Here is a 23,816-nt window from a genome sequence, read left to right as displayed (position 1 = left end):
CATACAAACTCACCACTCGCCACCCCCACCTGGAATCAATGAGCATCTAAATAAAGATCAATTTGTGAAATTCTTCAAGTTTTCATATCCAGTTGGACGAATTTATAATGTCATTTAATAATTAAATATTAAGAATTTCAAGTGTTTTATGTGGATGTTTGTTGATTCCAATGTTCTAAAATTTCCATCACTTAAACACTGTACACATTAAATCTTCATGTTTTCATCTTTAAAATAATTAGTTGACTCCCCCAAATCCTTCTGATATAATTTGTGCTAAAGTGTGCTATTAATATTACTACTACTACTACTACTACTGCTACCACTACTGCTACCACTACTTGACTTTTGTCTGGCAATTAGATTATTTTATAGAACATATAAATTAATGATAAATACAATTCTTATTAAACGTAAATATGAAACACAGTCTAGATGGTCTCAGTGAAAACTTCACCAATCACGTAAATTGTTATATTTTCTTCTCCCTGTTGCGCTCACTGTATCATAAAAAACTAGGGTAAACTATTAACATCAAAAATAAAGTAAAATGAGCCTGTAGTTTGTCTTTAGGGGGTAGTGAGTGAGTAGCGGCTCTGAGAATCTGGGCTTGAGCACAGCTGGTTTCAGCTTCAAGTGTAAAGCAGACTCCGCTAACGAGAAAGTCACTTACTATTTGATCAACTTGCAATAGGGAAAGCAGGAATTACTATAAATTTATGACCAGAGAACATTACGGGTCATTGTTAATGGACGTGTCCTTGAGCCAAATTCAATGTTGAAGAGAGATGTGGCTGGACCGATGCCTCGGCCATTTCTGTTCCAGGATAGTGTTGACTTTGGCTGGATGTCAGTTTCTGATGTTGGCTAGACACTGGGAGAGCAGACTCAGGGTGCTTCCTTCTCATTCTCACACACATTTGGATGGGAAATGTGTGCTGGCATTGTGACAGAAGTTTGTAACAGAAATCTGATCCGCTGTGGGTTTTGCAAGAATATGACTTCTGCCAGAAATCTAAAAGTAATGCGAAGTATAGTAATCATAAACTTTTATTCTGAATATACCTTATTTGCACATGAATGAACATACTTTTCCTCATCAGGATTATAAACATTGTGCTTTTTTTCTTTTTGTTGAGAATAATAAGTTTTGTACAACTTTTTTTTTTGACATGACTGATTCTTGAGAATCAGTGTTCACCAAACATATTAAAGCACAATCAAGGGAGACTGACAGAGGTCCACCAAGACCTTCCCAAAGCGTGGCTGGGCAAGGCAACTTGCTGGACGCTTCCATTTTCGAGTCTGCCTTAAAACCAACGGCAGAGAGAGATTGGCTGAAAGGCCCACAAGTTGTCTGCCAAAGAGTGGCAGTAAGGTAACAGACACTAAAAACACACATTAAGCAATCATCAAGATTCCAGAAATAAAAATGACAACCCACATGACCCATACAAAGAGCATCATCAGAATCAAAACCACTTCATATCACATGGAGAGAATATTAGTCCTGAGGTGACAGCATCTGATTTTAGCACTTAAGAGTAGAAAATCTGGACGGATACAGAGCTCATGTTTGTTTCTTTTCTGGTGGTGGCATGAATTTTAGCTCAGTCCATGCCTGTGCAAAATACACATAGACTCAAAATGACTACATGGCCGTAGTTTTATAGCTACATTTTTAGCCTATTAACTGCTAACTTTTTTCACAAATATTAAAGAGGTTCTTCTCACTTTTGCTTCCTATGGATTTCTGCACAGCTTAAAAATCAATGACTAGCATCATTAAATTTGATTTTCAAACTGCATGAAAATTAATGCAGAAAAACAATGGTTGCCATGAGGAAAAGCGCAAAAAGAAAACCCGAGCTTGGAGGCACATTGGCAGCTGTGTGAGGTAATGTTAGCATTCTGATGTTAAGCAGATACTGTTTGTCATACTCTCACTCTTAGATACAGTGACAGCAAACATTTCCTTCCCCCATTTTTTCACCACTAAACACTACACACAACTAAGCCTGCAGGGTATGTGATTAGGATTTCATGTGTTGGACATGTTGACATTTTGAATTGATAGTTTACAGTCCAGGGACCATAAATGCAATTGCAATTGATACAATTTTATGATAGCTGAGATATTTCCCCTCAAAGCTGCAAATTTAAACCTCATGGTGGCACTGAAGTAAAAAAAAAAAAAAAAAAAAAAAGGGAGCGGTGTTATCATATTCCATCATCTGGGAATCATAAATATTACCACAACACCATTCCTAGATAAAATCTAGAACAAAATAGCTTGCAATATAATCAGCAGCAATGCTAAGTGTCCATGATTTGCAGTAATTGCTTTCCATTTTACTAAATTGCTATTTTGGTTGTGAAATAATCATTCATGGCTTGAACCAATCAGACAGATTTAGGAGCTCGTTCAAACATCAACGCCAACCAGTCAGGTTCCTTTGACTGTTTCAGACCTGTGTGGAATCAAATGCTGTCCCCCCAGGAAAAAAGGCAGTAATAGTTGATCGAACCTTATCTATTGACGAACAAGTGCCTGGTATCCAACATGCTTCCCAACATTATGCGCTAAAGCTGGAGCACAACGGATATGTTTTATTCTTCAAATTGTCAGCCACTACCATGCAGCACAGGGGAAACAATTTCACAACTCATGTCGTGCCTTGATAAATTGCATAAATGTTGTATTACAATAACAGGTGTCTCCACAACAGAATGAGAGTCCTATATGGCACTTTATATTCTTGAGCATTAGTAAAAGAGGAGCATAAATACCACTGTTAGTTTCACCACATCATTTCTGTTGGAAGATTATATTGAGATACAGTACAACACTGAGAGTGAGAAGTGCACTGAGAGTGAGAAGTGCACCTCAGATGTTACGCTGGATGGTGCACATGGTGGAGCTTGACCACAAAAACAAACGGGCACTTCCTCGTCTGACGTGAAGGAATGCGTCTACGTTTGAAACTGAAATTGTTCACTGTGAGGTCAGCAGTAAGGGCGAGAGACGATTGATGTAGATATCTGAGATGCAGGTGTTTAGGAGTTTCCTCCCAATATGCATCGTTGTTTATAAATGGAACTCAAATAAGAAGATGCATTCCCTGGTTTTGTTCAAGCTGTTTTTACTACATCTGCCAAATACTCAAATTACTTCCTTTGCTGACGTCATAAAATGAAATGGCTGAAATTGAAAAAAAATTCACAGTGAGGTTGAAGGCAAAGTGGGTGATTTGGGGTAGTAAAGATGCAGTGAAACCACAAAGTACATCCTTTGTGACACAAAGGTCACCAGTCTGGTTGGTCAATAAACTGGTTATACACTGCACGAGAATTACATATTTTAACCATTTTAACTTGTGATTTTCAATTTCTGTCTGGAACAAACCAATAAATATCCACCAGCTTGTGGGGATTACTCAGTGACAGCGATGTCAGTGAAACTGCCATGTGCAGCTCATTAAAATGAAAAATGGTATTTTCACAATGGATATTTGGAGTTGGTTCTTTTACTAATGATCACAAGTTTTCTGTCTGACGAATTACATTCTAACAAATTTATGTCTTCTGGTCATCAATATTGTGTAAAGCATATCCTGTTCAACGTGGTGTGTCTTCAGAACAGATATATGTGTTTGTACTGGAAATAATTAAGTAATGTACTTGAATCTTGCCGATGAAATCAGTGCCCCAATAAGATTTGATCCGGGGAAATTACATATCCCTGATAATTATGGTGGATTTCTTTCCCTGTGCAGCAGTAGCTGAGCTGATTAGTGCATTACGGACTATTTGATGGATCTGTTAGATGGCACTATTTGGAAAAAGCCATCAACAGAAAATCCTCTGCAATAAAGTTACATTGATTTTGTAACTGATGGAAAAGAAGGCACACAAACTGAGACAAGATGGCCTAAAAATACAGCAGTAGAGGATCATTTATGTGAACTGATTGCAGTCACTTACGCTAGGTGATGTCATACCACGCCAAAATATGGATAGCTTTCAGTCAAGAGATCAAACTGTAAAGACAACTGATTTGATTTTCAGCACAGAAGTACAATTTACAAAGTGATAGCAGTGAATAAAATGTACTGTTTTCCTGTTTTGTTGTCCAAAATGTCAAATACAAAATCTAATACCCCATCATTCGGTGGCAGCAATAAAACAAACAGTTGTATCAACACAGTCTAAAAAGCTAAAGGGTTCATCTGAGTCACACGGTCAACATGGCACTATAGATTTTGTCCAATGAGCATGCATAGGACACCAGCCGGGCTCATCTAATCCCGATTGGTTAATTCACACTGCGGCAACAGTTTTCATTGGAGCAATCTGACATCAAAGTGGGAAATCCAGATACTTCACCACACTTGATCAGGTCAGATGATCAGCTACAAAGTTAAAATCCTGACTCTGGAGAAGCAGGCGGCCTGCGGCAGTAGAAGGGTTTGCTCCTGTGAACAAACACCAGCATGTTTCTCACACTGCAAATACAGCATCTACATGAAAGAACAGCAACGTCGACACATCATATGAGATACTGTGAAATCGTCAACTTGGACAGTGTCATTATCAGCGCCCCAGCAATTTGACAAGTGATACTTCAATCATAGCTGACTTCCCAACCGTAAAACAACAAATACCTAACAACTAGCCACTTCAAATCATTTTATTATTAAAGCACGCTCACAATGGGGCAGCGCATTTTTTGGAAGTGGTGAATAAAATTACTCGGCATTGTCAATAAGCACCAAGTCCCTCTTTTTTGATTTGAATCCTTCTGATAACATAAGGCAGTCCTATCTTTTATTTATGACATCAATCAACAGAAAGTTCAGTGGTCGCCAATCAAAATAAATATCCAGATTCCTCTAAGCTCAGCCAGCGGGAACTGTTGATGAGATGAACGGTAACAGCACGTTCAGTTCTTTCTCATCCTTCACACTGATTTCTTCCAACATATATTTCTTTTGCCATTTGTACCCTTGCATCAGATGAAATCTCAGAGAATCCCCTGAAAAATTAAGGTATCAAAAGAAGAAAGTGGTCATTTCTTTTCCTCCCAGTTTTTTTTTTTCTTTGTTTTGTTCGAGTACTTCTCATTGACGCTCATTTCGTTTCAGTGGCAGCAGTGTGTGCTGGTTGCCATTTTGGACATAACGGAGGGGGTAAGAAAGGGCGTGAACAGGACAGTCCGGTGGTCATGATGAGATAACATGTTGTCTGGAGTCAGTCAAAACCCAGAGGAGTGCCAGCTGAAGGGCCAACATTACCGAAAGTGAGGGGCTCAGTCCGGATGCCCCGCCACAGTCGTGGTCGTCCTCCTGGTGTTGAAAGTAAAAGAAAAAGTCAGTGTTTATGTATTTACTCCATAACACTTTTCTTAATAGAATCTTCTTCAAACACCTCCAAACAATGTTAGTCAGCTGCAAACCTAGAAAGCAGCAGATTTTTATACATGCATTGATGCATGTAAGATAGTGACTATGTGTGGTGGTGATCATTAGCATACACAGCTAACTAGAAACATTAACACCTAGGGTGAATGAAGCACTGTTCAGGATTAGCACCTTCCCAGTGTGGGAGCTAAACCTGAGTTTAAGCTCATTCAGCCTCTGTAAATGTAAATTAAAAATAGAAAGCAAAGCAACCACTTTGAATCAAATCTACTCACACAGTGGCTTCTTCCTGGGCCAATGTAGGAACATACTTTATACAATCTTGTATATATGTGACAAAAAATGATCAAAATCCAATATATTTATTATCCACACATTTTCCCAGATCTTTTGGAACTGTGTTTGTATGTAAACTAAGCAAATATAGCTACCTGCATATGTGACATCTGATCAAATGCTTTAAACATTTCTTGGGCTATCTACAAAAACAGAGTTCTCATTGTTTAAAGCCAGATTGGTTTTTAACAATTCCAGAAGATGACATTCTGTAACCATTAAAATATGCCTGCATGAGTTATTTTTTGTTCGTCAACTATGGCATCCAGAATTGAGAAGTCAATATTTCACGGTTAAATGAGAAATCTTCCAGTTTAATCAAAACAAACTACATATGGAACAATGGAGAGCTTGACAATTGTGGCAAGTTCACATCACTAGCTGAGGAAAGGATGGGTTTTGTGAATGGTCATCCATACACAGGATAGCATCAGATCAGCTAAGCTTCAACTCATCCTTTACAATTCACTGTAGAACTTAAAGACTGTTTGTGTGACCAGCGCTGATCTGATACTTTGGAAGTTGGTTTCCCATTCCTGCTAGCGTCTGGCTACATCTAAACATCAGACAATGGAATCCACTGGACAAGATAAATTGTGATAGACGGAGGAGATACAAAGAGCATGGCTGGAAGTACAGCATTTAGGGGGGGGGGGGCAAAAGCAGACTGGGATGTGAGGTGAGGGAGGTGAAGATGGACGGTGGTGGAACAGAAAAGACTTGCAGGTGAGGAAGATAGGTAAAGGAAAAACAGATGAAGGAACAAATCAGAACCACAGAAATAAAAGATAAGCGACCAAGAATCATGATTGAGAAGAAAATGATATAATGATGCAATGTTTACAAGATCGTGATATGATTGAAAGAGAAGGATCTAGCTTTATGGAACTGACCCGAGACAGCACATGAACAGCGGCAGCAGTAACATGAGCAGAGAGGAAGCCAATGGGGAGCCTGCGCTCCTGCGGCATATGGCCTCATCCTAACCATCAAGCAACCAATCAAAGAGCGGGAAAGAGAGAGAACAGAAAAAAACAGCATCATGCAGCGAAATACCTACATAGTTAGCAAGACTTTAGGAAGCAAATATGAGCAGGAAAGGCAAGACAATTAGTTTTCACAGTGGTCGAATGAGACAGATGTGTTCAAACAAGAGCACGAGGGAGTAAGTAAGAAAGATCCTATGCAAAGGTTAATTTGTTAGGCTGAGGAAACCGACACCGGAAAAAGCATAAAAACAAATGTGCTTCTAATTAAATTGATTGGTTAAAGAAATCTACACTAACACGGCTTTGAAAGGACTAAAAAAAAACAACAACAACAACATGAAACGTGAAGATATTAAGGGTGGAATGGTGCCATGGGTAGAATTTTTCACTGATATATTGTTTTCATGTAAGGAGGGAGGATGTTGGACTCATGCCAGCAAGGATAGATCCTTAACTTATTGTTTTTAAATCCCATTTTAAGTTCTTTATTGGTCTCTACTATGTTGCTGTTGCTACCCCTTATTTTCCTGTGGAAATGTTGAAACAGATCAAATGATTCATCTGGAGCACAGATTTGGAGGAGATCAAAATAATCTCAAATAAAATGTGTTAGAATAATTCTGCCAATAAAAGGCCTTGGGGATAGGATTGGATAAAAATCAACAAGCATATTAAAATTAATTGTCATGTTTACTTTGGTGACTGTATTTGTCTTATCAATAATGAGGTTCAGGTTCCGGTTAAAATAACTCAAATGAATACAAATGAATCAACAGATAATTCCAGTTTTTTAAAAATCAACTTTGATCTTATTGTTTTTGTTTCACCACCTGCTGCTTCACCATTTTATTCTCTTTATAAATGCTCCCGTCAATCCTGATTTCAGTGCTTTAATTTGATTTTGGCCTGCTTTTTATGCTTTCTAAAAACGGGTACAATAAAGTAACAATGAAACCCTACACAGAGCAGCAATTAAATGCTGCAAGGTAGCATTCTCAATCAGGAGCTGATGAAAAGAACTTACGTTGTCAGTGTTATCAAAACAGACAGCCGGTCCTTTCCTGTACCGAGGATTTTTAGCCAGTTCACAGGGATCTGGACCATCAGCTGAATGACTCAAGTCAAGGACATGAGACAGTGTCTGTGTGGCTCAGACTCGGTAAAAGCAAAAACAAATTAACTTTCATCAAAGGGACAATCAAAATCTTCCTGAATACAAATTTTTAATTATGACATTTTGAATATCTGGTCTGGGAAATAACCATGATAAATTATCATAATGTCCAAATAAACCAGATCAAATTAAATTGTGGAGGGTCTATTCAAACCTTAATGAAGTTTTGGATTTCAATAGACGTACCCATCTACTTATAGACGTACACATGACTACAATCAGCATTTATTCACTGTTATCTTGTCAAAAAAGGAGTCATTTTGAAACATCTGGTTTTTGAATCAAATGTCTTTGCTCCGTGCCAGATGATAGCTATGTTTGGTGAAAAGATACACTGCTGTTCATCCTGTATTAATGGCTTGGTGTCACAGGATAAGCAGGTGAGTTTTGCATCAGCAATGATAAAGACCAAGTTTGTCTTCAACAGCTTTTCGGCGTGGTACATCCTGCAAGAAGACACACAAGAGACAACAGAGAAGTTGTTGACACATGGGCTCAAATCCAGGAAAGATGGAGATACAATTTCACCAAAGGCATGTTTGAAAGAGATGTAGGAAGTTGCTGAACATTTAACCAGAAAAGGAGAAAGGAAAACACTGATTTTGAATTATTCCTCATATATGACCAAGTTATTTTAACACAATGAAAATGGATCGCTCAATCAAACCACCTGACTGTTTTCCTTGGGGGACACAAACCTGCGGTGCCACCCCAACCTCCAAGACCTTTCCTGAATCCCACATGTCGCTGTTGCACAATTGATTTTCTCTGCTTTTTTATGGCTGTCATTAAAAAGAAACGTGTGTGCAGCTAATGTGCAGGAACGCTGCGCGGCATGCAGGCAGGCACTCCATTAGCCGGCACGAGGGGGCCTTAAAATGGTGTACACACACGTACACACACACACACACACACACACACACACACACACACACACACACACACACACACACACACACAACACACACCTGCGCAGTCACACATACGAATATGCCAAGACGGTGGTCTTTGCTAGTGACTTGACTTCACCTTTGTGGCATGTGAATTTTTATTGGTCCTCTCTCAGCGCCACCTCTGGGGACGTTTGTAGATGCAAACAAATTACTGAAGGTCAGAGTGTTTGAACAATAACTGTCTTCTGTCAGTTTGTGCATATATACTATTGAACTGGCTTGCAGGTTACCTTATTTATTCATTTTTTTACCTGGTGCAGTTTTCACAGTCGATACTGCCTCTGAAAGACAGCTGGTTATTCTCAAAGTAATACTGAGTTTGCTCCGTGATGCAGCTCTCTTTGAGCATGGCGTCTGATACTTCATCCTCTATCTCGGCTGCAGAAGAACACATAAGAACATTCAAGTGTGTTAGTACGCACACACATTTAAAATATAAACAGGTATTTCACACTCAAGCATTAATCTAAAAGGTAATATTGTAGAATAATACTTGTAGGAGGTCACAAAACGGTTCCAAAAGCTGTTTCCTGTCAATGTTCCGCCACATAGAGCAAAAGGGAATCATGCATCAACAAACCTTGTGCTGTTCAATTGTAATTTTAAATGTAGAATATCCTGAGCTGGATTGGGCTGTCTCACACCTAATGTACAGTCAGATGCACATGACCAAACTGAAAAATCATATGAATTCCTTTAGTAAATGCAAAAAAAAAAAAAAAGCATGGTCATTTTCAGGTTTGTCCTGTCGCATCTGAATCTATTATCTATTCAGGTTCAGTACTAAATCAGTGACAGGACTTTAGTGTTTGGTTGCCATTCGAGGAAAAACCTTGAATGTGTTGCAGAGCGATTTGACGTTGGCTGCCATGACTTATTCCATATTATACACCACAAACAGCATTTAGTGGAGGTTGATTTATGCTTTAAATCAATCTCCACACAATCATAGAAAAAAAGAATTCCTATGATTGCTGAAGACATAACACATGTGTCGAAACAGGGAAAATGAAAGGCTTGCTTTAAGGCACTAAGCTTTGTATCAGTAGTAAGAGGTCAGAAGACTTGTTGACCCAATCCTTTGATGAGAATCATCTTAATCACAAGCAGAAACCTATAATTTGTTTGGGACCTGTTGGTAATTTGGATTTTCAAAGACAAAATAACCTTAAATTTTGAACCACGGGGAGCCGGACACACAGACAAGCATCCACATCTGCATGGGCTGGGCCAAGTGTGCGACATCTTAAATACAATTATTCATGAACTGCTCCGAGATTATGGCTAACTGGGTACTCCAGCCATGTGGTGAATATTGCACCAGAATTCCAAGATAGTGAAAGCTTTGAAAAACAAAATAAAACTTAAAAAATACAAAGCACTTTTCTCTTCCATGACTGAAATTTATGGGAACTTACCTGCATCCATGAACTTGGGGAATGTGATGCTGACCAGCAACTGCTGCAGTATGGACCTAAGAGCAAAACACCCCCCAAAAAAACCTAAGGATGAAAGGACTTCTGTTTCAAATATTTGTTATTATTTTAAAAAAGTGATGTCAAACAGAACATGATGAATGTCAGAATAATGGGACTCACCAGGCTGCTGCTGTTGCCCACCACCCTAAATTCAAAATATCTGCAATTGTAGGCTGCAGGGGGGAACAGAAAATGAGATATAATATCAAAAAATGACAAAACATCAACTCACAAACAAAACCCCTCCTCAACAGATGGAATAAATATGTAAACAAGGTACCAGTGAGAAAACAAAAGCAGCGCATGGTTTCAATCAAAGACCACGTTGCTTTGATTATGACTAGCATGCGATGGTATTGTTTTTTGGTGAATCAGTGGTGATTCACCAAAGAACAAGACCGCTTCATTTGATAGGCTGCTGAGTCAACAGGGAGTCTTAACGTATTGGAGTAGAGGCACCACCAGCAATCAGCAACATCTTGAAATTAAGACGTCTCTACCTTTCACCTCACTGCAAACATACTACTTTTCAATTATGTAATTTATGGTAAATTACATGATTGAAGTTGTTCACAAATGAGGGAGTTTTTAAAAATTTTTTTTATCTAACACCACCTGGATAATCAAATCTCATAAGTAACAGGGTGTTACTGCGACCATCCACCACTGCCTTTGAGGACCATTCAGCATTTTGAGGGAAACTCATCAGCAGCGGCTAAACTTCTGCTGTTGTTCCCTTTAGAAGTGATGAAAAACAGTTGCCTCTTACTCCATCGCTTGGTGTGTTAGCCAAGCACGCTAGACCACCTAATCCTGTTGCTGCCGACTCCCACTCTAACGCTTTCACCATACACTCTCCTTCCCTTCTCATCTGCTCTGTCCAGATTTATGGCTCCCCAATGAGAGAACGTTTGTGTATGTGTGCACACAAGTGTGACCATTCACAAGTGTGTGAACAAGCAGGAACGGTTACCAAAAGCCACAAGTGTACTCGCATCTGTCCTTGCGTGTGCATGTAGGGAAATGAGTAATATACGAGTGCTTACATGGATATCGATATGTGTGAACATGTAAGTGTGGGTGTGCACATGTGGGTGGCTCTGTGTGTGTTTGTGTGTCTGGCTTATGTAACTCACCACATAGACAGATCGCACGCCTGCAGCCGCCTTGCTCTCTTTCTTGGGGTCACAAAGCGACTGGTAGTCGAAGGTCTTCTTAAAGGTGAAAAGGGACGAGTTGACGAGATTTCTCATGAGGATTGGGTCGACAGCGCCAAAGAAACGCCCAATCTGTGTGTAAGTGGAAGGGAATAAAATATGGAGTTTGAAAATAGTGTAGATAACTGAATGTGTCATGAGAAAAAGTATTATTGTTTTTTAGTTCAGGCTCCAGAAATTATATACTGAAGATTAAACATCTGAAGGCAAACAGGTACATCCCCACTTGAGGGAAAATAAAGGTCTTGGAATTAGATTATAATTAGTGAAGATTTAATTTAGAATTAAGTAATGACAGGACATATTTACCAGCCATATTCCAATGAAATCATCACAAAAATGGGTTCAATCCAACCGTATGTACAATGGAAACTTGGTGTAACAGAACATGTACGTGTGGGTGTTTGGATGTTTTTGGAAATCTGTTTACCAGTTATACGACTGATAGACCCTTGTTAATGAAATGGTTTCCGCTGAGAAATGTCTGGCGGAAAGATTTAAAAAAAAAACCAACCTTTAAAATTCACAAATTAGATGTTACTGACTAGAATTTACAGAGCACTTAAACGCTTTTATAAAGTCGACTCACGATTGTTAACTTCATGTAAACCACATGAGCAAAAACGGAAGAATGTGTAACCAGTTTCACGCACACACAAACACGCACACACACACACACACACGGTTTGAGTAAATGACACCCAAACTGGGATGATGGACTTCAGTATAATCTGATTAACACAGTCAAGCAGCAGTCATAAATTATAAAGAGGAAGTATTTGTGCCGACTCTTTGCACAGCAGTCTTTTAGCACGCATGTATCTGGGAGGGTGTGAGTACAGTTAATAGTATCCATCTATGTGCGTTGAAAGATGTGCATGTGTGGAAGTGTAAGCTATCTCTTTCCTTCCACTTTGTAAGGTCACCGTTAACAAGCCTTCCTCCACATATCCATTCCTCTTTACTCCAACCACCACAGGACATATAAATCTTCCCCACTATAATGTAAAGGGAGCCTTCTCTCCTTTCACTGTGCAATAACAGGAATAATGAATTAACAGTCACAGGCCTGTTGGCTGCAGACTCCCCGGGGGTGGTAGGGGTGGGGGGTGATGGTGGTGGGGTAAGGGTTTGGAGAAAGAAAATGAACAAGATCACGAGAGAAAGAGAAGCTTACAGAGAGAAAGAAAGTTCGCTCCTGTAGGAAATATGATTGAGGGCGAGCAGCCTTTTCCAAACAAGGCCTCGGGCCCTTGGGTTTTAGTGCTGCTGCCAAACTTCAGAGGGCGACTGATTTATCCAGCGCACACCCAGGCCTGATTAGGAAGGAGCCAAGGCTGCATGAAAAAACATTTACTCAGATGACAGCAGGGGCCCACACTTAGCATTTAGCATAGGGCAATGGAAACAATGTGTGCACTTACTGTATGCGCTCGCCACTATCTGTTAATAATATGTGAAGACGGGTCAAATTATGTTTTAATTATTTTTTTATTTGGGTTATTAAGGGCAAATTGAGGCTGACGAACAATTCCCACCAGGTTCAGCTGATCACAAGTACCCTGAGCGCTTGAAGACAAGCCGAGTCTTGTACAAACAAGAAGAGTTTATAGAGGATTTCAATGGATTGAAGAAACCTGTGCAGAGCAATCAGAACTTCACAATAAAAATGAATTTAAGTATGAAATGGCAAAAATGACCATTGTCTGGGACTTAACTAAAAGTAGACACAGCATGAGGAAATTGCGTTTGTAGATTGGATTAAATAAAGAAAAAATGTGTAAAAATTCGAAAGAAAAGTCCAATGCATGGATGACATCTTGTCACAGTTGATAAATTAAAACAGTCTTCATAGATTTATTATTAGCAGGTTCTCTGAAGGAGACATTCTGCAGCTCATGGTAGGATGTCTTGGTAATTTCAGGGGTGGTAGTAGCTCAGTCGGTGGAGTGGCTGGTCCAATGATCCAAGATCGGCGGTTCGATTCCCGCTCCAGACCATTCACTCTTGGAGTGTGAGCTGGTAGTGGGAGGTGCCAGCTCACCTCTTGAGCACTTCCAAGGTGCCCTTGAGCAATGTATCATCCCCTCCACAAGCTGCTCATTTGGGGCACTCCAAAGATGGGGCTGCCCGTCACTCAGCCTTCCTGTATTTACTGCATGCCTACAGGCCCCTTGTGTGTGATTGGTCATTTCAGGGGCCTGTACAAGAATAACATATATGCATGATTACTAACCATGAGTGAAAACATAATTATTTCCCTACGGGGATCAATTAAATGTACTTCTTCTTCTTCTAGTATCACCATTCCCATACCGAGCTTTAATGATTGACTTATAAATTATTTATTCTTATTAATTACGTATGGTGAAACATTTTGGTAAATATGTTACAAATTGCCATAGCAAAATCTAAATGTTCATTTGATTTTTTTTTTCTTTTTTTTAACTGCGTTTGCAAGGATTTCTGACGTCTGGACTTCAAATAAAGCTATTCAAGTAAGAAAATATTTATTTCATTTGGCGTCATCTTAAATGAAGCCAAAATGTGACCAGTCAAAGAACACTACATTCTATCTTTGTTCAAATTGTTCTGTATAAAAGGCACATGACCGAACGTATCTGTCGCATTGAAGAAAGGATGAATGGATATAATTGACATAATCAAGATTAAATTAGTGGAACATTTTAAATGTCAGATCATTTGTGAATTGTTCATTAATCATTCCATCTCTGTTGGTTGGTTGAAAATTTAATTAGCAAAACTTTCAATTGCATTGTCTGGCTTTTTGTTCACGTAGAATGTCACATTATTTCCAGTCTGGGGAGAGATTAAAGCTGAGCAAACTCCATTTGCTCCATTAAATGACGCAAATACACACAGATATTTCATAACTTTGTCTGAAAACAGAGGATCTGACTGGCTGTGTTCTACAGTGAATGTGAAATTCAGTGGCTCACCTGATCAATATCCTCATCTTTATTAGACATTACCAGGAAGCCCCCGTCATCCAAAAGGACACAGTCTACATACTAGATTCAAAGAGAGATGAAATCAACCCAACATGCTCATTATACTCATTTACAACCTTAACAGCAGAAAATTCTACATATGCTCTTCATCCTCTCACCGGGTGGTTTCGCTGACAGCCACAGATCTCATCGTTGCACTAGAAATACAGTAGAGCAGACGGAACAATGAGTCATAGTCTGGATCGAGTGCGTGTGTGTCCTTGTGTGTATGCATCATGCCGATACAATCTACGCACATTCTTTCTCTGCGTGGCGTTGATGAAGCTCTCCATCCAGGCACTGATGTCCAACTTCACTCCGACCACTGGGATCAAACACAAAAGCCAGACATCCTAGATCATGTTGGACCTCCGTGTCAACTTTACTCTCTGAACTTAGAAAATGCAAACTTGGCCAAAGATCACAAGAAAACTGAGACAACTTGATGTGTGGCTTGAGTGTGCGTTTGTGTGTACATGTCAGAGTGAGAGGGAGAAATAGACAAATGAGAAGTAGCGGTGTGTAAATGAGAACCTCAGTATGTGTGTGTGCCCGAATACGTAAAAGCATGAAAAGGGTTGAGTCTATAAGGTTCAAACTGTAGGTGTGTAAATGAGACATGTACTGTAGTTGTGAGTGTAAGTGAGTTTTGAAGTAGCAGCCAGCGAGTGAGGGAGACAGCTTGAGAATTGAGAGGCATAAGCGTGTAAATATAAAGCTCTATTTGTCTTCATGGGAGAGTGTGTGTGTGTATCCTCACCAGCTGGTTGGAGTGTGATGTCATTCACAACGATATTTACCGCTCTGCTCACCAGAACCGACTCATCGCTTGCTGTAAAAAATAAATAAAAATAAAAGCAATGCACAGATGTGTGTGGGTGTGTGTGTCTGTACACACAGAGACGGGAAAACACACCCGTATATACTGGTTTTTAACTCACCGTTCTCTTTCGAGTAGGGGGATGGAGTGAAGATGTACAGGTCATTGTCTAAACTCCGTTTGTAGAAACTTGATTCGTACGTTTCTGCCTCTTCCTCCCAGGACAGCCCAGCACTGTCAAACACATTTTTTAAGCAACACATAACAGACTTTTGAAGTGCTGTATTGCTATAATTCTTTTTTAATTCTGAAATATCCTTTCTGGTAGGATTGTGATGTCTACAGCTCAACCAGCCATTGTCCGGAGGGTCATCGAGTATCCAAGAACAGCTATATTCAGTTTCTCATTCAGTCCACACTCCAACCTCAACTACAAGATTTCAGGTGAGTAACTTTTGAGTGTATTGAGATAAGGAGCTATGGTTGGCTTTGCCGTGACTGTGTCGCCCTACAACAGTATATTTTACTGTATTTTAATATACAGTATATATACTGATTTTAATCCCCGAAGGGAAATTAGTGGCACATTATAATTAGTTGAACGTGTTAACAGACATTTTCACACAGAGGGGGCCTGTACGCATGCAGAGGAGGTAGAGTGACGGGCAGCCCCTTTGTGGTGCGCCCAAATGAGCAACTTGTAAGGGGGACAGCGCCTTGCTCAAGGGCGCCTCGGCAGTGCACCGGAAGTGAACTGACACCAATCAGCTAACACTCCAGGTGATTTTTGGGTGGGAACGGGAATCGAACCACTGTTCTAGGAACATTGGACGACCCGCTCTACCGCCCGCTCCACCACTGAGCCACTCTTCCAAATATTATTTATGGAATTTAAACACTGTATTGGTTATCTACAGCTTTCTGAGCAGACTATCATCTTCCATTGGATAATCCGAAACATATTATAACCTCCTTCCCCGTGTGCATAAATCAACCACATCCTGCATTAGCTTGACATGTACCTTTTGGGATAGACCCGTGTAATTCCTCCATCAGTGGCAACAAATCTGGCCACAACACCATGCCTGACAAGCAGAGAAGATAAAGCCATAAAACATCCAGTTACAAAAACCCAGAATGTGCTTTACGTCTGCATGACATTTGCAGGTGATGCTGAAATATTTGTACGGTCTGTATTCAATTCTTCCATTTGGACTAAAACCAAATACCAGGTACTTTGTAGCTGCTGCTTTCAGTGAATAAGTTCATAAAAAAAGGTGCTACATTTAAGTATAAACGAGTGACAAAAACATGGGTGGTTAAAAAAAAAAAAAAAAGGCACTCAACTTACAGAAACTCATTTTTTTTCCAGGTCTTGATTAGCTCCGCGGTGATACCAGCATCAAGGAGCAATCGGTTCACAAGGTCCTGATTGCCTAAACAGCAAAAATGCAACTTGAGCAACAGTCTTCTTCAATATCAAATGTGTAAATGTTTAACTCTCCAGTCTTTGATCAGATTTAAAGCTTCACATCCTTATGAGCTGATGTTTGTTGTTTTCTCCAGCCTGTGTGGTCTGCATGACTGGAATCTGTGTAAAGGCCTAAGGAGCATCAGCAGGCAGAAAAGTTCACATTCACAATTAAATTAAAATAGACTGAAAATAAGCTTCAGCGGATGTACAACTAATCTCTGATTGTCCTAATTTGATGAATTTGAGCATGCAAAAAGAACCAAATGCACTACCTAAAGACCTAAATTTACAACAACAAAATAAAGCAATAAAAGCTGTATTTAAATTCACAAAAACAATATTGATGCATGTGCCTGATGCTGACAAGGTGTGGATGGTGGGTTGGTAAAGGTGTAGGACCACATGACAAACCTAACAGGATTTTGGGGGCTGTACCGGCCACTTTGAAGCCCCTGACAACCCGCTTCAGTCCATTAACATGGAGGCTAGTCGATTTACCCCCACCACCTCAACCAATCTTTATGACACACCACACACATCAGAGAAAACAGCTGGCGCAACACTTTATTCCCCTCCCCAGTCCACCTTCCCTCCTGGTGCAGTGGTTTTCATTAGGGGTCTTTTATTGAAGACAGCCAAGGAATTTCTAATGTACTTCAACTTTTTCGCCACTGCAGTGGCTTAACCAAGCAAAGCGTGTAACGATACTCAAGCCGCCAATAGTCCACATGGGCTGCACTCCTCTCTTTCTCTGCCTCTCTGAACTCCCCGTGGACTCCATTAAACTAGCAGCTAATAATGGGGAGAGCAATATTTCAATGGGCTGAAAACTTTTATTGGATTGATGCTGTTCCCGAACTTGAATTGTCAAACTTTTATAGATCTCTTACAAATACCAGGGAACATTATGAATGATTGTATCAATGGGGGTTTTTTTTTCTTCTTTTTTTAAGAAATGGCTGGATGCTAATGCATCAGTCAGATGTTCTGGAGAAGGTCGCTGCCCTCTGATTTGTGTTTAATTGCTGCTCTTGCACTCCTGGCTTGACGTGTCCTGTTCTTTCTCACAAACACACAGTAATTGGATGAGGCCGGGTGGCTATGGGCGTGGTGTGGAAGGCATACTACTGGTGAACATTTGTGCGTGTGCGAGAATGTGTGTGTCACATCCCAGCCGACGTGCCTCACACATGTGCACTCAGGCGTGTGATGGTCAGACTTTCATAGTTAGCATCAAATGGGTAACACGAACATTGGGGTTCCACATCACAGAGCTTTGCCTGGTCATGCACACCACACAGCCAGACCACTATTTCACTGCAATAAGAGAGACCTGTGGGAATAGGTTTCGCCTGACGCTCGTCTATTAAAATTTTCAATGCACATCTTGACACCGAGCCATATGGCTGACATCCATCTGCATGTACACGCACAATAAAGCAAATAATGCAGCTCTTTGTGATGCAAATGATTGGATTTTTTTTTTTTTCAATACTCACACATGGGGTGGTTTGGAGTTTTTGTGTCAATGTAATCATTGAATTCCATGAGGAACTCTGTGTTGTTCTTGTTCTTGTCAGGTGGCTTTAAGTCCTTGCAGTACATCCTGTACAAAATGAGATGTATAATGAACTAATATAAGTGGATACCGTTGTTTTATTCATATTGCTCTGACATACACACACGAGTCATCTTACCTCGGTGCAATAAGCGTGTAGCCGTATTCGTCAAACTTATCAGCCAGCAGGCTTTCAGAAACTGGCAAAAGGAATAAACTGTTATGAATTCTCCTATGATGCAGGTTCAATTTTAAAGAGGTTACAAACAAAATGAAATAATAAATGTTAGCAGGTGAGATGAAGCTCCACTGGACAGAATGTAACACCTGTTGAATACAGCTCAAATATGAAACACATTTAACTCCACAGCTAGAGACAATCAATAACGCAGCATCCATCCTTCATATCGCTATGATTCTACACTTAAAATATCAAGCTAAACAGCAAGGAAGCCATGGAAAGTCACGGTTGGTACGTTAAAACAAATAGTTATATCACATAATTCTCAAAAACTGCACGCAGACAGCAGAACATCAGTTACAGACTTAGTCATGCCGGATAAATGACGAACAAGGCTCGAAACCAGGAGCTGTGAGATGAAAGTAAAAGGATAAAATACTTGCCATTTTTCCCTGGAGTGGAAAAAAATCCCAGCAGAGAGAAAGTGAGCGAACGAGATAGTCATCCGCAGGGGAAGGAAAAGACAAGAGGGAAAAGAGAGGGAAGAGAAGGCAGGGTAAAACCACAAGGATCAAAGGTGACACAATATTTTATTCACAGAGCTTGTCCTGAATAGAAATATTGGGATTACAAGCAAAAAAGGTTTTATGGGTTTGGATGTAAATGGAGACAGTGCATGATGGAGAACACGAGGAGAGGTGTTCAGGACTTAATAAAGTGAAGATGAATTTTTAGCATCCGTACTAACATTCTTTTGGTGACGTACTAAATCTATGCTTCAGTGTTGTATTTCTTTTACAATACCACACATAGGCACAATATTAAGCACAGCTCATAAACTTAACGTTCCTTTGACATTCTCCAAAGTATGTCGCGTTGACAGTCGATTATACTGTGCAGAAAAATTTCTCATGACGACATTGGCTACTCTCTGTCCTCTTTGGTGCTTATGATTGGGAAATAATTACACCCATGTGCTTTTTCTTTGATATTCAGTCACCGCTTACTAATTCAACAAAGTATCCAGTAATGATGGATAGCAGGGAGGTTTGGGGAGTGACGACTGCTTATATTTTCTGCACTTTCACACGCCTCTTTAAGCTAATGATGACATGCCTCCCAAGAACTGTATTGGTAAAATATCTGAGACATGTAGCAACAATCCTTCCAAAATGTGAACGTATTTCAGCACAAATCAACGTCACTCAAGGAAATGTGTAAAGCGAGAACGGGTCTTAACAAACGTGTTACAAATGTGGCCACTGGGAAAACAAAGTGACAGGTTCGCTTGGTGTTTTAAACATTTATACACACGGACAGTTATAGTCACATCTGAAAAAGTCAAAAACAAACAAAAAAAAATCAGAGATTTCAAACAGTTTTAATTCAATGAGCACAAAGCAGATAGAACTAATGGCAAAGCAAACAAAAAGACAAGCAGAGGGAGGGAGGGCTACTCAAAAAGTCAAGCACCAGCTCTTGTTTGGGCACAGACTTATTTAAAGATGAAGGCATAAAGTTATAATTCTAACATCCTGTTCTTCCTGCTATGAGTTAATGCAAAAACCACATCTGAAGGCCATTGGCACAGGTGGGGGGTTAAATACACACATGCACACATTGAGTGGATGCGAGTTGCATGCGAAGCGTTGTGTCTGAGAGCAGCTGCCGGCTTAATTCAGTGGAGAGTAATGAGCAACTTTAAGCACAAGCTTGTAAATGAAGGTAAACAGATCATGAGGAAAATGCTTCTGTGCTTGTGAATCTGTGACACCATAAATGAGTTAGTCGAAATGAGTTGATGGGAAGTTGCATCCAGAGTTTGACAGCAGGGGTGATGAGCTAAAGCACAGGAGGAGAATACTTGCCCAAAAATGCTGTAGGAGGGGGGGGTTAGGTCCAACACACCAGGAATAGTCAGGAGTAGAGTAGGTCAGAGGAGGAGGGAGGAGAATGAATGGGAAAGAGGAGCAGCGAAGGACAAAGAAGCCAATACGGTTACAATATTTTATTCAAATATGCCTTGAATAAGAATATTGTTAATAACACTACAACACATTCAGAGTTTAAGGAAATTAAAATGAAAGAAAATGGGATTTTTAACCTCACATAGGGTTAATTACTGCACATGAAAATGAATATATGTGTGGTTTGTGTAATAATTAGTCCTGGAGTCTTATTAGTAGTGATTTCTGTACCCTCAGATCAATTATGTTCAATTCTACTAGGTGTTTTGGTGACAAGAAGAATTCATGGATGAGTTATTATCTATGGTCATCTATTAAGTCCCATGCAGATGGAAAGTTAAGTTAAGGTTCTTACTCCACTAAAACATTTCATGACAACACAGTCCTGCAGGATTCACCCAAACAACGGAAAACATGTTTGTTCATGAGATGAGTAGCATGAGAATGCCTTTAGCTTAAAGGCTCCAGGGATTTTAGCTTCAAAAGGGTGAAAACAACATATTTTTAAATCCATTTGGGATCTTGGGGTGCCATGCAAGCTGAATGTTATTTTTCTTGTTTACTTGGTTTTCTTTTAAATTTCAAGAAAGTCCCCAGGTACTTGGGGGGCAATGTTTCAATCTTACTTTTCTGTGAGATTCCACAAGTTCTTTTTTCTGTATTTATTCTTACATGGAAAAGTTTCCCTTGATTTCCAGTTGTAATGTGGATGAGTAAAACTTTTATGTGACCTGATTCTTTAAAGTTGCAGGTTTAGAGTTGAAGATTGACATTTTTAGCTGTGACAGCAACGGCTTAAAGTTAACCTCTGGGTGTTGAACGCAAGTCAATACAATGTCCTCAGAACGTACAGTACAGTTCTGTGATTGCAGACTCAGTTTTCATCACATAAACAGAGCATGACGTGTGCTTATTTGATGAAAAGCTGAGCCTTACACTGTGAGAAAGCCTTCAGAAAAAAAAGTTTTAATGTTTTAACATTACAACTATTACACGACACACTGTATTGCTTTCATTTATTTTTTTCCCACCACTTGAATCCTAAAAGCACTAGCAGTTGCACCATTAGTTGCACTTTGTGCAGCACCAATATGTTCTTTAAAGCTTGATTTTTCAGCTACTAGGGCAACATAAAATTAGATGGCTCCACCTTTCCTGTAGTGCAAACACACACACACACACACACACACACACACACACACACACACAGCCAATAAAGTGTTCCTTTGAGTAACACGATGAGCCAATGACATATTTTACTAGTGGAAACAGACAGGGCCAATAGAGACGTGAGACGCACATATGGAACCTCTGATCCGCTGTATCACATCCAATATGCTTTAGGATGGACATAAATATACACACATTGAGGCGCTTGGCTGAAAATGACTTTTTGAGGACGATACGTGTTAAAATGGACACGGAGCCACTCGTCCTGCTGGTCTGGTGATGACAACTTTGATCAGCACCAAAAAAAAAAAAGAAGAGGGTTTTCAGTTTGTTAGCAAACAGGGGGCGGGTCACTGGCATCTGTGTCGATTAATTCTGAGAGTGTGTGTGTGTGTGTGTGTGTACATCTGTGTGTACATGAGCATGTGATGGATGGGAAGTATAAGCTGAGGCACAAGTGTTTATCAGCCTTACAAGGAGAGTAATAATGATTCTGGAGAACATTAGTGGTTGTTTTCCAACTGACAACATTTGTCTGCTGCCCGTGTAAATGCAAGGAAAATGTTACTGAGTGGAAAGACTAAGAATAACACATGATCCTAAACTGATTTAGATAGCACTTACATTTTGCCTGGGTGATTGTGTCGCCGATTTTAGCTTGGATGTAGTGCAGACTGTACTCAGGAAGGACGAGGGCCAGGCTGAGAGAGGACACACAATAATTGCATGCATATCAACGAAAATTGGAAAAATATTTACACATCAATATTTTGTTTCAGTGCTTTAACGTTATGCATACAATCTTGATCAACTGTTGACTCAATACATAAATGCACATTGTGAACGTTTCTGTATTTCTTTCGAGTAAAATCATTGTGGCATGAAAATTATCCTGGCAGAACATCTTTGCGAGCTTTTTTCCAGATAGAAGATAAATATTCGGGCCCTCATGACATCAACTCAAGCTTTGTGTCTGGACTTTTTCTGGACCTTAACACCACCACCCAGTCCCAGTCCCAGTGAGAACAAAGCATTTGTTAGACGTTAAGATGAGCCTCTGTCAGTACAAAGCATCTGGAGTTCCTCCATTTCTGGACTAGTGTATGGAAAAAAGTACTTTATACACACAACAGATTAATCAGAACATCAGACACACTCTTCATGTGATATTTACCTGTAATCAGTCCCCTTCACCGGTGCAAAATTGTAAGTTCTCTGACCTACGTCAATGTAGCGCTTTGAGGGAAACAGTTCGGTCAGTGCTTTACATTTTCAAACAAATATGTTTCTAGCATTAACACACTCAAATGTCCTTTAATATTTAATTACCTCATCTTGGGATTTGACCAACGTAATCATGGTATAATTCCCTGTTTCCGCATCGATCATTTTTCGCCTTAACTGTTGATCAAAAATAAGTTCATTAGAATAGAAAACATGCTGCATCCTGAAAGGAAAATGGCCCATGTTCTGATACGAGCTCATGAATCAAGAGAAGTGGAGTAATCTATTTTCCAAACCTCTACTTTGAGGTCATTCTCCAGCTCTGCATCCAGGAAGTCCAGTGTCACCGGTTCGTGAAATTTGGCGGTCTGCATGGAAATGCAAACAATTAATCTGTAGAATTTAGGTGAAAAATGCAGAAATAATTTACAGAGTATCTGTTTTTTAAATTATATTTTTATATTTATGTTTGAAAAGGGAGCTAATTGTGAACAAATACAACTGTGAACACAGACTATTATTGCATGTAATTTGTCCGTCCATGTGTAGCTTAAAGGAAAGGCTTATATTTGAAAGGTCATCGAGTTTCAACAAATGTAATTCTGGACCTATATAATCAGGATATAAAACAAAAACGTCAGCCAAATCATACAATCAAAGCCAGAGAGGTGATTCAGGATTTGCTGTGCAATGTCAGTTGCACAGTAACATAATATTTGCAAGGTGACAGAGATGAATGTTTCTGCAAAGATTTATTCTGCAATGCATAAGACCGGGTTGCTGAAATTCTATCATGCAGCTCAGATTGCAAAGCCTCGACTCTCAAATGTTTCATGTTTTTTGG

The 23,816-nt window shown here is 39.7% G+C and overlaps 1 protein-coding gene across 1 annotated transcript in view; it reads right to left on the bottom strand.

Moving 5' to 3' along the window:
* Positions 1–1,037: 1,037 nt before the first annotated feature.
* Positions 1,038–23,816, bottom strand: part of LOC137589113 (voltage-dependent calcium channel subunit alpha-2/delta-1-like) — a 69,945-nt gene continuing 47,166 nt past the window's right edge. The window contains exons 19-38 of the mRNA XM_068306599.1: positions 23,269–23,340; positions 23,078–23,149; positions 22,923–22,984; positions 22,373–22,449; positions 18,570–18,630; positions 18,372–18,478; positions 16,750–16,834; positions 16,421–16,483; positions 15,520–15,632; positions 15,339–15,410; positions 14,836–14,903; positions 14,698–14,736; positions 14,528–14,599; positions 11,487–11,639; positions 10,471–10,523; positions 10,291–10,346; positions 9,124–9,250; positions 8,253–8,365; positions 7,770–7,852; positions 1,038–5,345 (exon numbers count right to left, since the gene is read on the bottom strand). Of these exons, the coding sequence (XP_068162700.1) occupies positions 5,223–5,345; positions 7,770–7,852; positions 8,253–8,365; positions 9,124–9,250; positions 10,291–10,346; positions 10,471–10,523; positions 11,487–11,639; positions 14,528–14,599; positions 14,698–14,736; positions 14,836–14,903; positions 15,339–15,410; positions 15,520–15,632; positions 16,421–16,483; positions 16,750–16,834; positions 18,372–18,478; positions 18,570–18,630; positions 22,373–22,449; positions 22,923–22,984; positions 23,078–23,149; positions 23,269–23,340 (1,671 nt within the window). The 3' untranslated portion in view covers positions 1,038–5,222. The remainder of the gene's footprint in view (positions 5,346–7,769; positions 7,853–8,252; positions 8,366–9,123; positions 9,251–10,290; positions 10,347–10,470; positions 10,524–11,486; positions 11,640–14,527; positions 14,600–14,697; positions 14,737–14,835; positions 14,904–15,338; positions 15,411–15,519; positions 15,633–16,420; positions 16,484–16,749; positions 16,835–18,371; positions 18,479–18,569; positions 18,631–22,372; positions 22,450–22,922; positions 22,985–23,077; positions 23,150–23,268; positions 23,341–23,816) is intronic.

Source organism: Antennarius striatus, chromosome 22 (assembly GCF_040054535.1).
Source record: "Antennarius striatus isolate MH-2024 chromosome 22, ASM4005453v1, whole genome shotgun sequence".
Taxonomy (NCBI): Eukaryota; Metazoa; Chordata; class Actinopteri; order Lophiiformes; family Antennariidae; genus Antennarius; species Antennarius striatus.
The sequence above is the reverse complement of the archived record's forward strand: the minus strand, read 5'-3'. Positions and strand labels throughout refer to the sequence as shown.